Source organism: Rhinoderma darwinii, chromosome 5, assembly GCF_050947455.1.
Source record: "Rhinoderma darwinii isolate aRhiDar2 chromosome 5, aRhiDar2.hap1, whole genome shotgun sequence".
Lineage (NCBI taxonomy): Eukaryota > Metazoa > Chordata > Amphibia > Anura > Rhinodermatidae > Rhinoderma > Rhinoderma darwinii.
In genome coordinates this window covers 189,107,029-189,120,458 of record NC_134691.1, presented here as the reverse complement: position 1 = coordinate 189,120,458, position 13,430 = coordinate 189,107,029, and the positions used below count along the sequence as shown (strand labels likewise).

Genomic DNA, 13,430 nt, shown 5'->3' with positions numbered 1-13,430 from the left:
TAATGAGTGATAAACTGACCTAACACATTGTAAACCTAATTACCGTATTCTATTGCAATGTTGCCACAATATTCCTATAAATATTTTGATGGGATTTTTTTTTTTCTCTCCACAGAATCCCAAACTGAGTGATCAGAGTGTTCCTCAAACCACAGCTGAGAAAATGCAGGTTAGAGAAATGTGTTTTATGAATCTATAAAAGAAAGTGTTTGGATTTCAGGACTTTTGATATTGATGGCACATCTTTAGGATAGACCATCAATGCTCAATTGTGGGGGTCCTCTGACTAGCTAAATGTAGGGGCTGCGATGCTCCAGTTAGTCCCATGTCCCCTTTAGCGCCGTACATACGGTTATGGCTCTGCCTGGTACTACAAAATATTTTACAGATTTCTCTATTGACTACTCAAGATTGCTAATCCAACATAATAATTTATTTTTTTTCTTGTCTCAGAAATAAGATTGGAAAAGATTCATATTTCCAACTTTTTTCGTTTTTCAGAACAATAATAAAGTCAGTCAGAATCCATCGCTTCAGAATGTCCCGAACCCAAATGTGAAACCAAAATTCTCATGCAATGTAAGTTCTTTGTGTTTTGCAATAATATTGTATGTGTGTATACCTAGATAACCATGCTTGGGATCAACCAGATATATAAGGGAAACCATTTGTTTTACAATTACGTATAAAATATTTAAATTTGGGAGGTTCACGTTGCCATGGGTTAGTTCTTAGTTTTGAGTAAATCTGTCGTGGTGTGAGGTGGTCACATTATACACCGTAAAGTCTTATTATAACCAACTACTTTTGACGTCAGCAGCGCTTAGCCCATGAAGGAAGTAATGTGTCGTGGTAGGTATATAAGGTGTGCGATAGGCTATCTGAATACACATCTTTCTTCGTTGCCACGGGTAAAAGGCGATTTATCAGAGTTGCAAAAAGGGTTGATTGTTTGTTTTCAGGCCAAGTGTGGCAGTATTACTCAAACAGCGCAGTTTGTGAACTGTTCACGTGCTGCTGTGTTAAAAGTGTATCGTGAGTGGACAAATTGGCACCATTGGGAATAACAGACATGGAAACTTGCGGAGCACCACGTGCCATTGATGTGAGAGGTGAACGTCGGCTACGAAGGTGCGCGAGGGCTGAACGACACGCAACAGTGGAGCACCTCACCGTGAAAATCAACGAGGGGGCTGCCCGTTGTGTTCTTATAACAGTTCAGCTAACCCTACTGCGTATGGGGCTCTGAAGCAGACGGATGGTCACTCCTCCTATTCTAACAAAGGTGCATCGGGGAAAAAAAAAAGCTTCAATTTGTATGGCGATATTGGAATTGGACCATTGATGATTGGTAAAGGGTTGCCCTCTCCGATGAGTCATGTTTTCTGCTTCATCAAACGGATGAATTTTGGCGTGTCAGGCGAGAAACATCAGAGCAAACACCCAGCAACCATTGCTGGAAGAGCACAAGCTGATGGCAACAGCGTTATGGTCTGAGGAATGTTTTCATTGTATTTTCTGGGCCCACCAATTCATGTGGAAGGCACCAGAGTGATTTGGGTATGAGTCCATCGGTGCAGATCACGTGCACCGATACATGCTGTTTGTCTTCCCTGGGGCAGATGGAATCTTCCAGCAAGACAATGCGACATGTGATGCGGCTAGAAATGACAGTGGTTGGAAGAACATGACCAAGACTTGCAAGTACTTCCCTGGCCCCCTCAATAGTGTTGTTCGCTCTATGGATCCTCCCCCATGCACCCTCCAGCAAATGTGGGGTGCACTGCAGTCAGCATGGCTCCAGATACTAGAGACCACCTACTAGCACCTTAATGACTCACTCCCAGCCCATCTAGCTGCTGTCCATGCTGCACACGGCGGTTACTTTGGATATTAACTGGTAATCTGCAGGTTGTAAAATCACCAATCATGTCTACCACTTTTTAATAAATATTCTTAGTTGCAAAAACGGTAATAAAAATAACTTCTTGTGCTAACCAGAGACTTAAGAACAATAACACCTCCTACCAGTAAAAGTCTTAACCCCTATCCGCACCAGGACGTAACTGCCCGTCGTCGCGGGAGGTTACTTCCTGCACGAGGACGTACAGTTACTGAGTTTTTCCCGGTGCACACTGTCGGCGACAGTGTGCACCGGGAAGCGGGAGGTCAGCTGTCGCCGACAGCTGACACTCCCCTCTTGCCGGCCAGCGGTCCTTTGCCGCTGATTTAGGCGAATTAACCCCTTAAATTCGGCGATCGGTTGCAATCGCCAAATTTTAGGGGTTTCTAGCATATCTGCAGACCCCGGTCCGAAATCGCGGGGTCTGCCGATAGTATGGCAAACGGAAGCCAAACAATGGCTTACGTGTCTGCCATGGACGGAAGCCCATCAGGACCAACCTTCGGCTGGTCCTGATAGGCTTCCTGTCAGAGTGAAGGGAAGGCACTATGTCGTTCCTGATGGCACACTGTCTGCGACAGTGTGCATTGGGAACTTGGAGATCAGCTGTCCTCGACAGCTGACACTTCAGTGTTGCCGATCAGCGGCTCATCGCCGCTGATTTCGGCAATTAACCCGTTACATGCGGGGCTCGATTGCGATCTCCGCATGTAGCGGGTTTGTAGCGCATCAGCAGCCCCCATGCAATCGTGGGGGCTTCTGATGCTTGTGATGGCACCCGGGGGCCAGGCAACGGCCCCCAAGTCTGCCATGTATGTCAGAATATGAGGATCAGCCTCTGCTGGTCCTCGTAGACCAACTGTCAGAGTGACTGTGACGTCACACTGACAGTTGGAATACGTTACACTACCTAGGTAGTGTAATGTATTCTAGCAGCGATCAAAGCTGCAGGTCAAAAATATAAAGTGAAAAAAGTTAATAAAAATGTTTTAGAAAAGTGTAAAAATAAAAGGTTTTGTTTTCCTATAATAAGTCATTTATTATAGGGAAAAAATGAAAACGTTAAAAAAAAAAGTACACATATTTGGTATCACCGTGTTCGTAACGACCCAAACTATGAAACTATAATGTTAATTTTTCCGCACGGTGAACGCCGCAAACAAAATAAACGGAAAACTGTCAGCATCGCTATTTTTTAGTCACCACCCCTCCCAAGATATAGAATAAAAAGTGATCAAAAAGTTGCATTTACCCCAAAATGGTACCAATAAAAACTACAACCCGTCCCGCAAAAAACAAGACCTCCCACAGCTTTTTTGACGAAAAAATAAAAAAGTTACGACTCAGAATAGCGTGTCTCAGAAAATAAATTATTTTATAGAAACTTAATTTTATTGTGCAAACGCTGCAAAACTTTAAAAAAAACTATACACATATGGTATCGGCGTAATCGTACCGACCGGCAGAATAAATTGAAACGTAATTTATTGCGCACGGTGAACGCTGCAATAAATAAAGAATTTAAAGCGCCAAAATCGCTGTTTTTTTGGTCACCTTAGCTCTAAAAAAGATCCTGAGGGGCCAAAATGCTCACTATACCCCTAGAAAAATTCCTTGAGGGGTGTAGATTCCAAAATAGGGTGACTTTTGGGGGGTTTCCACTGTTTTGGTCCCTCCGGGGCGTTGCAAACCCGACATGGCACTGAAAACCAATCCAGCAAAATCTGCGCTCCAAAAGGCGCTTCTTCCCTCCTGAGCCCTGCTGTGGGTCCAAACATCAGTTTACGACCACATATGGGGTATTGCCGTAATCGGGAGAAATTGCTTTACAAATGTTGGGCGGCTTTTTCTCCTTTATTCCTTGTAAAAATGAAAAAATTCTATGTTTCCACAGAAAAATAGGTGATTTTCATCTTCAGACTAATTCCACTAAGTTCTGCAAAAAAACTGTGGGGTCAAAATGCTAACTATACCCCTAGAAAAATGCCTTGAGGGGTGTAGTTTCCAAAATGGGGTCACTTTTTGGGGGTTTCTACTATTTAGGTACCACAAGACCTCAAACCTGACATGGTGCCTAAAATATATTCCTAAAAAAAGGAGGCCCCAAAATCCACTAGGTGCTCCTTTGCTTCTGAGGCCAGTGTTTCGGTCCATTACCGCACTAGGGCCACATGTTGGATATTTCTAGAATCTGGGCAATAAATATTCAGGTGCGTTTCTCTGGTAAAACCTGTGTTGAAGATTTTTTTTTATTACAAATGAATCGCGGCAAAAAAAATGACATTTGTAAATTTCACCTCTACTTTGCCTTAATTCCTGGGAAACGCCTAAAGGGTTAAAATACTTTCTGAATGTGGTTTTGAATACCTTGAGGGGTGCAGTTTTCAAAATGGGGTGATTTATGGGGACTTTCTAATATATAAGGCCCTCAAAGCCACTTCAGAACTGAACTGGTCCGTGAAAAAATGGCCTATAGAAAATTTATTGAAAATATGAGAAATTGCTGCTAAAGTTCTAAGCCTCGTAACGTCCTAGAAAAATAAAAGTACGTGAAAAAAAATGATGCAAACATAGTAGACATATGGGGGCTGTTAACTAGTAACTATTTTGTGTGGTATTACTATCTGTTTTACAAGCAAATACATTTAAATTTAGAAAAATGCAAATTTTTGCAAATTTTTCACAAATATTGAATTTATCGACCAAATTTTTTCACTAACAAAATACAATATGTTACGAGAAAACAATCTCAGAATCGCTTGGATAGGTAAAAGCATTCCAGAGTTATTACCACATAAAGTGACATGTCAGATTTGAAAAAATCATCTGTGTCCACAAGGCCAAAACAGGCTGTGTCCTAAAGGGGTTAAGGGTAGAGGTCATACATACCATGTGTGTAAATATATCCATGCCTGAAAGCAAAAATCATATTGTAGCAGGATAGTGGTTGAGTTACTAGATACATAAAAAACACATCACAGTTTAAAGGGGTTGTCTGTCTCTGGGATATGCCATCATTTTAAGGGACACTACCATCAGAAAGGGGTATTATTGTTAAACTTAAAGGGAATGTGTTGCCAGAAAAACATGTTTTTTTTTAAAAAATTAAACATTTAGTGTGTGGGTGATTAAACATTGTTCAAATTTTTTTTATTTTTTTCGCGAGTCAGGAAATATTATAAATTATTTCTAATTTATAATACTACCCATTTTTGGTCACTAGATGGAGCTAGTTCCCAAAATTGCAGCATTGCAACATTGGGTTAAAAGCCCTCGCTCTAGTGAGCTCTCAGCATCCCCCCCTCCTTTATCCTGGCTAGTGCCGGGATAAACGAGGGGTTTGAACGGTGTAACCTCCTACACTGTGTGTCGCCATTTTTTGAGCTAACACACAGCGTAGTAGGTTTACATACAGTAGTAAACACACAAACACGAACATACATTGAAAGCTCTTACCTGCTCCTGCCGCCGCGGCTCCCTCCGGCCCGTCCGCTCCGTTTGCTGCTGCTGGTCCAAGTGCACAAATCCGGAAGCCGCGACCGGAAGTAGTAATATTACTGTCCGGCCGCGACTTCCGGTCCACAGGAAAATGGCGCCGGACGGCGCCAATTTCGAATTGGACTGTGTTGGAGCGGCGCATGCGCAGTTCCCACACACGACGTACACGGAAGTCAATGGGACGGGAGCCGTTCACAGTCCCTATGGGACTGTGGCTGCCGTATTCCATGTCTGTATGTGTCGTTAATCGACACAGACAGAAATGGAACAAAAAATGGCAGCCCCCATAGGGAAGAAAAAGTGTAAAAATAAGAAAAAGTAAAACACAAACACACAAATGAATATAAACGTTTTTAATAAAGCACTAACATCTTTAACATATAAAAAAATAATTTGTGATGACACTGTTCCTTTAATATTAAAGGGAATGTGTTGCCAGAAAAACATGATTTTTTTTTTTTAAATTAAACATTTAGTGTATAGGTGATTAAACATTGTTCAAATTTTTTTTATTTTTTTCCACGAGTCAGGAAATATTATAAATTCGATTCTAAATTATATTATAAATTAGATGGAGCTATTCCCAAAATTGCAGCATTGCAAAATTAGGTAAAAAGCCCTCGCTCTAGTGAGCTCTCAGAATCCCCCCCCCTCCTTTATCCTGGCTAGTGCCGGGATAAACGAGGGGTTTGAACGGTCTAACCTCCTACACTGTGTGTCGCCATTTTTTGAGCTAACACACAGTGTAGTAGGTTTACATACAGTAGTAAACGTACACAAACACGAACATACATAGAAATCTCTTACCTGCTCCTGCCGCCGCGGCTCCCTCCGGCCCGTCCGCTCCGTCTGCTGCCGCTGGTCCAAGTGCACAAGTCCGGAAGCCGCGACCGGAAGTAGTAATCTTACTGTCCGGCCGCGACTTCCGGTCCACAGGAAAATGGCGCCGGACGGCGCGCATTTCAAATTGGACTGTGTGGGAGCGGCGCATGCGCAGTTCCCACACAGACGGCGTACACAGAAGTGGATGGGACGGGACCCGTTCGCAGTCCTTATGGGACTGTAGCTGCCGTATTCCATGTCTGTATGTGTCGTTAATCGACACATACAGAAATGGAACAAAAAATGGCAGCCCCCATAGGGAAGAAAAAGTGTAAAAATAAGAAAAAGTAAAACACAAACACACAAATAAATATAAACGTTTTTAATAAAGCACTAACCTCTTTAACATATTAAAAAAAAAAATTGTGATGACACTGTTCCTTTAACGTAAAACAATTTTATTTTTTATTTTATTTTTTAAATGACAAATATTGTCCTTTTCTAACTATTGGCCGCTCTCTTCTGCAGTAAGGATAAAAGCTTGTGTAAATTTAATTCTCATTCAAATAGTAGGTGGAGGATTATGACAGCCCTATTGTTCTCTTGATAGGCCTAGACAGACGGGGGGGGGGGGGAGCGGTGTAAGGTTCCTTTCACACCGGCAAAATGCGAGTGAAACGACGGCCAATAGATGGTATAGCAGGTCAATCGGAACTCGTTACCTAAATTTACATGGAGCAGTCATTGTATCATATAGCGATTGGGTTTAAAGAAGAAAAGGGGGGGACCAACGGCGCTGCTTGGATACAGATTATCCACGATCATTCCAGTGGGTATATTGTTTAAAGAGTTTATTGTTAACAGGCTACGCGTTTCGACGCCGCACCGGCGTCTTCCTCAGGCCAATACAGACTGTGCGGTTCCTGCCTCATTTATACATAAAGGCAAGGAAAAAAGACCGCCATAAAAGTAACAGGTCAAAGGTCACAAAAATAAGAATAAAACCGAAACATGATAAAATTTTAAAAAACATTCACACAAGGATTGTATATACATCGGACAGACATAGTATACAGTTTAACAAGTGTTTCGGGTGTTTGACACATATACTGCTTACGTCAGAAACAACTGACCGGTCATTACGAGATTCCCTGAAGGGAATTTTTCGGATCAAAATGTTGATTTTTGTATGTACAGATGATTGCAAGCAGATGAACGGTCATATTATTAATTAACAGTAAGGGTTTTCTTGTGTTTTTGGTCACTGTTAAAATATATATGTTCGTAACCAGAGACGTGCTGAATCAAGCGTCCCTGGTTACCAGAGATCAGAATAGTTACGGAAGCCGTTGTGGGCCAAAAAGGGCTTATACTGGAACGCATAGTTGAACCGCATAGCGCGTGCAGGTCCCACGATTGGAATAATTGAAAAGGGACCGAAATACCAGGGGTGGTAAGTGATACTGACTCATATTCCAAATATTATAAGAGGATATTTGGAGAGTTACAGCTGGATGGGAGACCTTGTTTTATTAAGCTACTATTAGTGATTATTATTAATACGTAAAAGATACGTGCTGTACTTGGTACATGGTTTTTTCTTTTTTTTAAAAAAGTGAGGGGGGGGAAGAGAGAGAGAAAACCATATATACTTGTAGTTCTGATGTGCCTAAATTTCTACAAACATACGCATCAAAAAATATATGTTTATGTTTAGATGAAAGGTTTAAAAGGAATTTACCTATATTTATACATGTAAGTAAGATTTTGTAGTGTGGAGTGTAGAAGGGATCTTGTATTATAAGAGGAGGGGGTGGTTCATATATGTATAGGGAACCATTATTAGTACATACGGATACCTGAGGGATATTTTTTCAGGATCAATGGGAGATATACATGCACTTGTGTGTTAGTGGTTTGTAATTTTTTACCTTTTTTATGAGAATATATACATATATTATTTGGTATGTGTTTGGTTTTATTTCATTCTAAAGAGGACTCTGAGGTCATTCAGACCTTTCGGATGTAGGGTTTCTAATTTGTAGATCCAAAAATTCTCTTTGTTTCAGTCTGGTGAATCTATCAGGTAGGTCTACAGATATTTGTTCGATTGGTGTAACCTTGATAACCGAGAAATTACAATTGTGTTTGAGCATACAGTGACGGGACACACTTTGTTTTAAAAAACCCTTGGTGACATTGAACCTGTGTTTATTGATCCGGTTTCTCAGGGTTTGCGTGGTTCGACCCACATATTGGAGATTACAGATGCATTCGAGTAGGTAAATGATATAGGAGCTCCCGCAGTTTAAGAAATTTTTTATCACAAATTTTTCTCCTGTTGTGGAGATATATTCCCTGCATTTATTTGTGATGTTGTTACAGCATAGGCATAATTTTTAGGGCTGCGTTAAAGATGTGATCAGTCAAGAAACGTTTGCTTCTTTGTCGGCTGATGGTTGGACTCTTTTACACGGACGAGGCGTTCTGATCATGACAGCAAGGGGCAGTTAGATTGCCTATTGCTTGAGTCCCCGAGCAGAGCATCAGCTAGCGCTTTGCTCGGGACTCCAGCCTTGCTCCCGAAGTCCATATTTGGTCAGTGACTTCAGGGGTTTCCTATCGCTGGACTTCCCGAGCAGCGCATCAGCTGATGCTCTGCTCGGGGACTCCAGTACTGCTGCTGACGACACTGTCCATATATGGTCAGTGAATGCAGGGGTTTCCTGTCACTGGAGCTCTGCTCGGGAACTCCAGCGATTGGAAACCCCAGAATTCATTGACCAAATATGGACGTCGAGAGCAGGGCTGGAGTCCTGAGCAAAGCGCTAGCTGATGCTCTTACAGGGAATTCCAGCTATTTGCATTGTGACTGCCCCTTGCGGTCATGTTCTAGATAACACGCTGACACAAACAGCACAGGAAGCAAGCACTCGGTCATGTGGGGCCGTGTCAGCGCGTCATCAATATTAGAAAAGCTCCAGGACTTCTGGGAACAATTCACGAGGTTTGAACTGCACGATTTAGTACATTAGTAAGTTAATTTTCATATATAATTGCATTGCAATAATATATTTTGGTCCCGGATAACCCCTTTTAAGTTGTGGTTTTAATCCGTAAAAAAAAAAACACATGCAGTTTCATGATGCGATAACTAGCTGCCTGGTTTTTACAGATGAAACATGTAACATAAGTGTGTTTCACCTGTAAAAACTGTGTGGCCACTTATCGCATTGAAAAAACGCAGGTAAACTGGTCTTTAGAAGCCATTTTTAACCGCGTCTCAAACCACAACACCTAAATTTACCTTATAAAACACACGTCTGAGTGTATACACAAACGTAGCATAGTTGAACTCTTTACCGCTGCATACACATGCTTTTGCTGCATCTATCAAACAACAACAATAACTGTAAGAGGCATCACTGTTGATAATCAATTTTTGCCTAAGGAGAACAGGACAGCTGTGGGGCTTGGGTGAAACCTCCGACACTTCGCTAATGTTTCTGTGGTACTTACAGCAGAGCAAAGTGTAATCTCCCTGTAACCTGTCATTTACAGCGTGATCTCGCGATTTATTTTCACATTAATTGCGGTTCCTCTTCTGTCCCCTATGTCTGGGATGCGATGAGGGCATATTTACTTGGCTTGTTTATACAAGCAATCAATAGACCCAAAACTGCAGCTAAGGCTTTAGATAAAAAGCTACATGAGGAATTACGTAGGTCTGAGGAGGCTTTGTGGTACATCAAACACGACTAAAAACCGCACAAGAAGTATTGAATCTTCATCTCTTAGAAGTAGCTGGTAGAAAGGGGCAGTTTGACGCGCAACATTTTTTTGAAGGTGAGAAGGCTGGTCACATGCTGGTAATGATAGCGAAGGCTCAGCAAGATGTTTCTTATATAGGTGCATTGAAAACAGTACAGGGCAATATAGTTGCTGAAACTTCGGATGTACTAGAGGTTATGGAAATTTTTTACTCTGACCTATATATCTCCAAGGTGCATCCTTCAAGAAATATCTGTTCATTTCTAGCTAGAGCACAACCATCTCCGCTGTGTAGGGCAGCTACACATCTTTTAGATGCCCCTCTTATGCTGGAGGAATTTGGAAGGTGCTGTCAGATGGCTAATAAGGCACCTGGGGCAAATGGCTTGACAGTGGAAATTTATAAAACATACAATGCTTTACTGTTACCTAAACTATTAGAAGCGTTTCAACATTCATTGTCTCATGGTTCCTTGCCGGCTTCTATGCAAGAGGCCATTATTGTGGTCCTGCCGAAACCGGGGAAGGACCCTCAATTAGCTGAACCTTATCGCCCGATCTCGTTACTTACGACTGATGTTAAGATCTTGGTGAAAGCTCTAGCCTTAAGATTGAATAAAGTTATATCTACCGTCATACACCCGGATCAGTCGGATTTTATGCCCGCAAAATCCACTGCTATGAATCTGAGACGCCGATTTCTAAATCTTCAGTTACAGGCCGCTAACGTAGGGGACAGAGCTATTTTCTAACTAAACTCTGTCAAAGCGTCTTATTTCCTTGCATCCCAATGTCAACATTTCAAAGGTTGGGGGGGAATATACCGAATGGTACGATTTTACAACTGCATTTTGGTTTATATGTTTAATCAGTTTTGGAGGCAGGAAAATCTTTGCTTTTGGGCAAAAACATGCCCACCTATACACTAATGCATAATGTGTGGGAAAAAGGCAAGGACAATTAGAGCTATGGGCTCGTGTACGGCTTATACGCTTATCTGGGGCAATCGGGCAGTGAAAGAGTTATTTATCCTTGAGGGATGGAGGTAGGGAGGCATCTCCCGATTGTCGCAGTTACTTCATGATGATACATTTTAAAACATCTCAACAGATTCAGGATGAATTTAAATTGCCACACAGTTTTTATAAGTATTTACAGATCAGACATCCGTACGATGCCCAACGTAAATTTACTGATGTGACTATGCATTCATATGGACTGTTGGCTATATTGCATAATGGAAGCGGCACCTCTGGTGTTATCTCCACCATCTATCAATTATTACTAGGAACATTTTTGGATAAACACTCCATGCTTACCTCTCGTAAATGGGAACGTGATATGGGTCCCATTTCTGAAGAGCAATGGTCCGATATAATGGAAGCTGTTCTGAACGTTTCTCGTAGTGAGGCTGGGTGCCTCTCACAACTATACAATATTCATAGAGTATATAAGACCTAAAAATTCCTTTTTGATATTGGCATACGTGGTGACTCTACTTGTCCCAGAAGTTCGGAAGATGGAGCTGATCATATCCATATGTTGTGGTCGTGTACACATTTAATACCCTATTGGTTGGCGATAATGAAGCCAATTTATTGATGCATATGGGATCACACTTCAGGGAACTCCTCTGGAATGTGCTTTGGGGTGTGTTACGCATGTACAGATTCAGGTCTTGGGTAGACTTGCTTTAAATAGCAAGAAAACTTATTGCACTACATTGAATACAAGGCGACTGCCACCCCCACCCCCCGACTAGGAGCGAGTTTGTTGCTAAAGTGAATAAAATTATTTATATTGGAAAAAACTATGTGTCAAACGTAATGCTATTAAAATGTTTTAATCCATATGAGGTCCATGGCTTAGCGTGTCAGGACTTGCACCTTTTAATGCTGACGAGATAGATACGATCTCATGTATTTCATAATTGAGGATTATCATTATTGTGTCCTGCTCAACCATGTATGCTCATAAGAGAAGGATAAGACTAGGTGTGACTAGAGGTGATTTGTGTATGTCTCGAAAATGTACTGTAAATTTTCTCTCGTGGACTGCTTTCTTGATTGAAATATGTATAAACCTATTCTTCTTTTCTTTCATATGTGATGGTGCCTGGGGGAGGGTTAGAGGAGTGTTTTGTATGTTCAGTTTTGTTTTTGTTCTGTAAAACTTTTGGAAAAACAATATGTGATTTAAAAAAAACAGAAATAGTTCTATTTCCTAGCAGGCTTACTGGTTCAGAGCTGATGAAGCAATGTGTAACAGGGCCCCAGACAAAAGTCTGAAAATGTATGCGCCAAATTGGGTTTTGTTGTATGCCACCTTAAATATTATCAAATTATTACACGTTAGGCCCCATGAACACGAACGTAAAAACGCCCATAATTACGTGCCGTAATTACGGCACATATTACGGGCCCATGGACTTCTATTGGTATGCTTACGGGAAGGTGCCCGTGACGTTGAAAAAAATAGAGCATATCCTATTTCAGGCCGTAATTACGGCACGGGCAGGCCCATAAAGGTCTATGGGGCTCCCGTAATTACTGGTGACTACGTGTGTGCACCCGTAATTACAGGAGCGTTTCTAGGCGACGTCAATAAATAGTCACTGTCTAGGGTGCTGAAAGAGTTAAACGATGCCGCGTCATCCAGGGAGGTCGAACTGAATGTTAAGAGGGACGCGTCACCAAGACAACGGCCGGGTAATATGAATTTCTTTTACTTTTTCTGCGGAAAGGGCTGTCCCTTCTCTCTACCCTGCACTGATAGAGAGAAGGGCCGACGATTACTGCAGTGTAATTTTGCAGCGAAAACGTGCCCGTAAATAAAGTAATAATTTTTGGAACAAATTTACATTTTTGGTTGCATTTGTGACTGACTATCTGGAGCCCTGATTTCTAGGCAAATGAGAAATAATCAATATTTTGCGCAAGCCAAGAGACCTACAAAAACAAAAAAAAAGACTAGACTCTCATAGGCGTTATTGAAATGATATAATCCCATGGTAATACTGACCTATGATAAGGCGAAGTATGGCCAGGCAGGCTACCAAAACCAAAGGATAACTGGAATTTCCCCCAAAAAATTTCTCTTATAAGAAATGGGTTTGTTTTTTCATGTAAGTGCTTTATACAAATAAAAAAATGACAAAGTATGAAAGGTAATAAATGGTAGATTTACCTTGTGAATTAACTATGTAAATGAATAAAGGGAATAATAAACCGTTCATCCCAAAGAAAAGAATTGTTAAAAACAATCTGCCAAATGTATAGAGCCACAGAGACTCCATGTGCTCCTGTACAGACTCTGCACACGGCTCTGTGTGGATGAGACTTTTGAAAGAATTTTATATATAAAGTATAAAAAAGCAAAATAATTTCCAATAATATTAATGGGAACCTAATGATTATCAAATAACCCAAGAAAATAA

At 41.3% G+C, this 13,430-nt stretch overlaps 1 protein-coding gene across 1 annotated transcript in view; it reads left to right on the top strand.

The window, feature by feature from the left end:
• LOC142652534 (uncharacterized) overlaps positions 1–13,430 on the top strand; it is a 143,743-nt gene that overhangs the window by 39,189 nt on the left and 91,124 nt on the right. The window contains exons 3-4 of the mRNA XM_075828179.1: positions 116–169; positions 502–579. Coding sequence (XP_075684294.1) covers positions 116–169; positions 502–579 — 132 coding nt within the window. The remainder of the gene's footprint in view (positions 1–115; positions 170–501; positions 580–13,430) is intronic.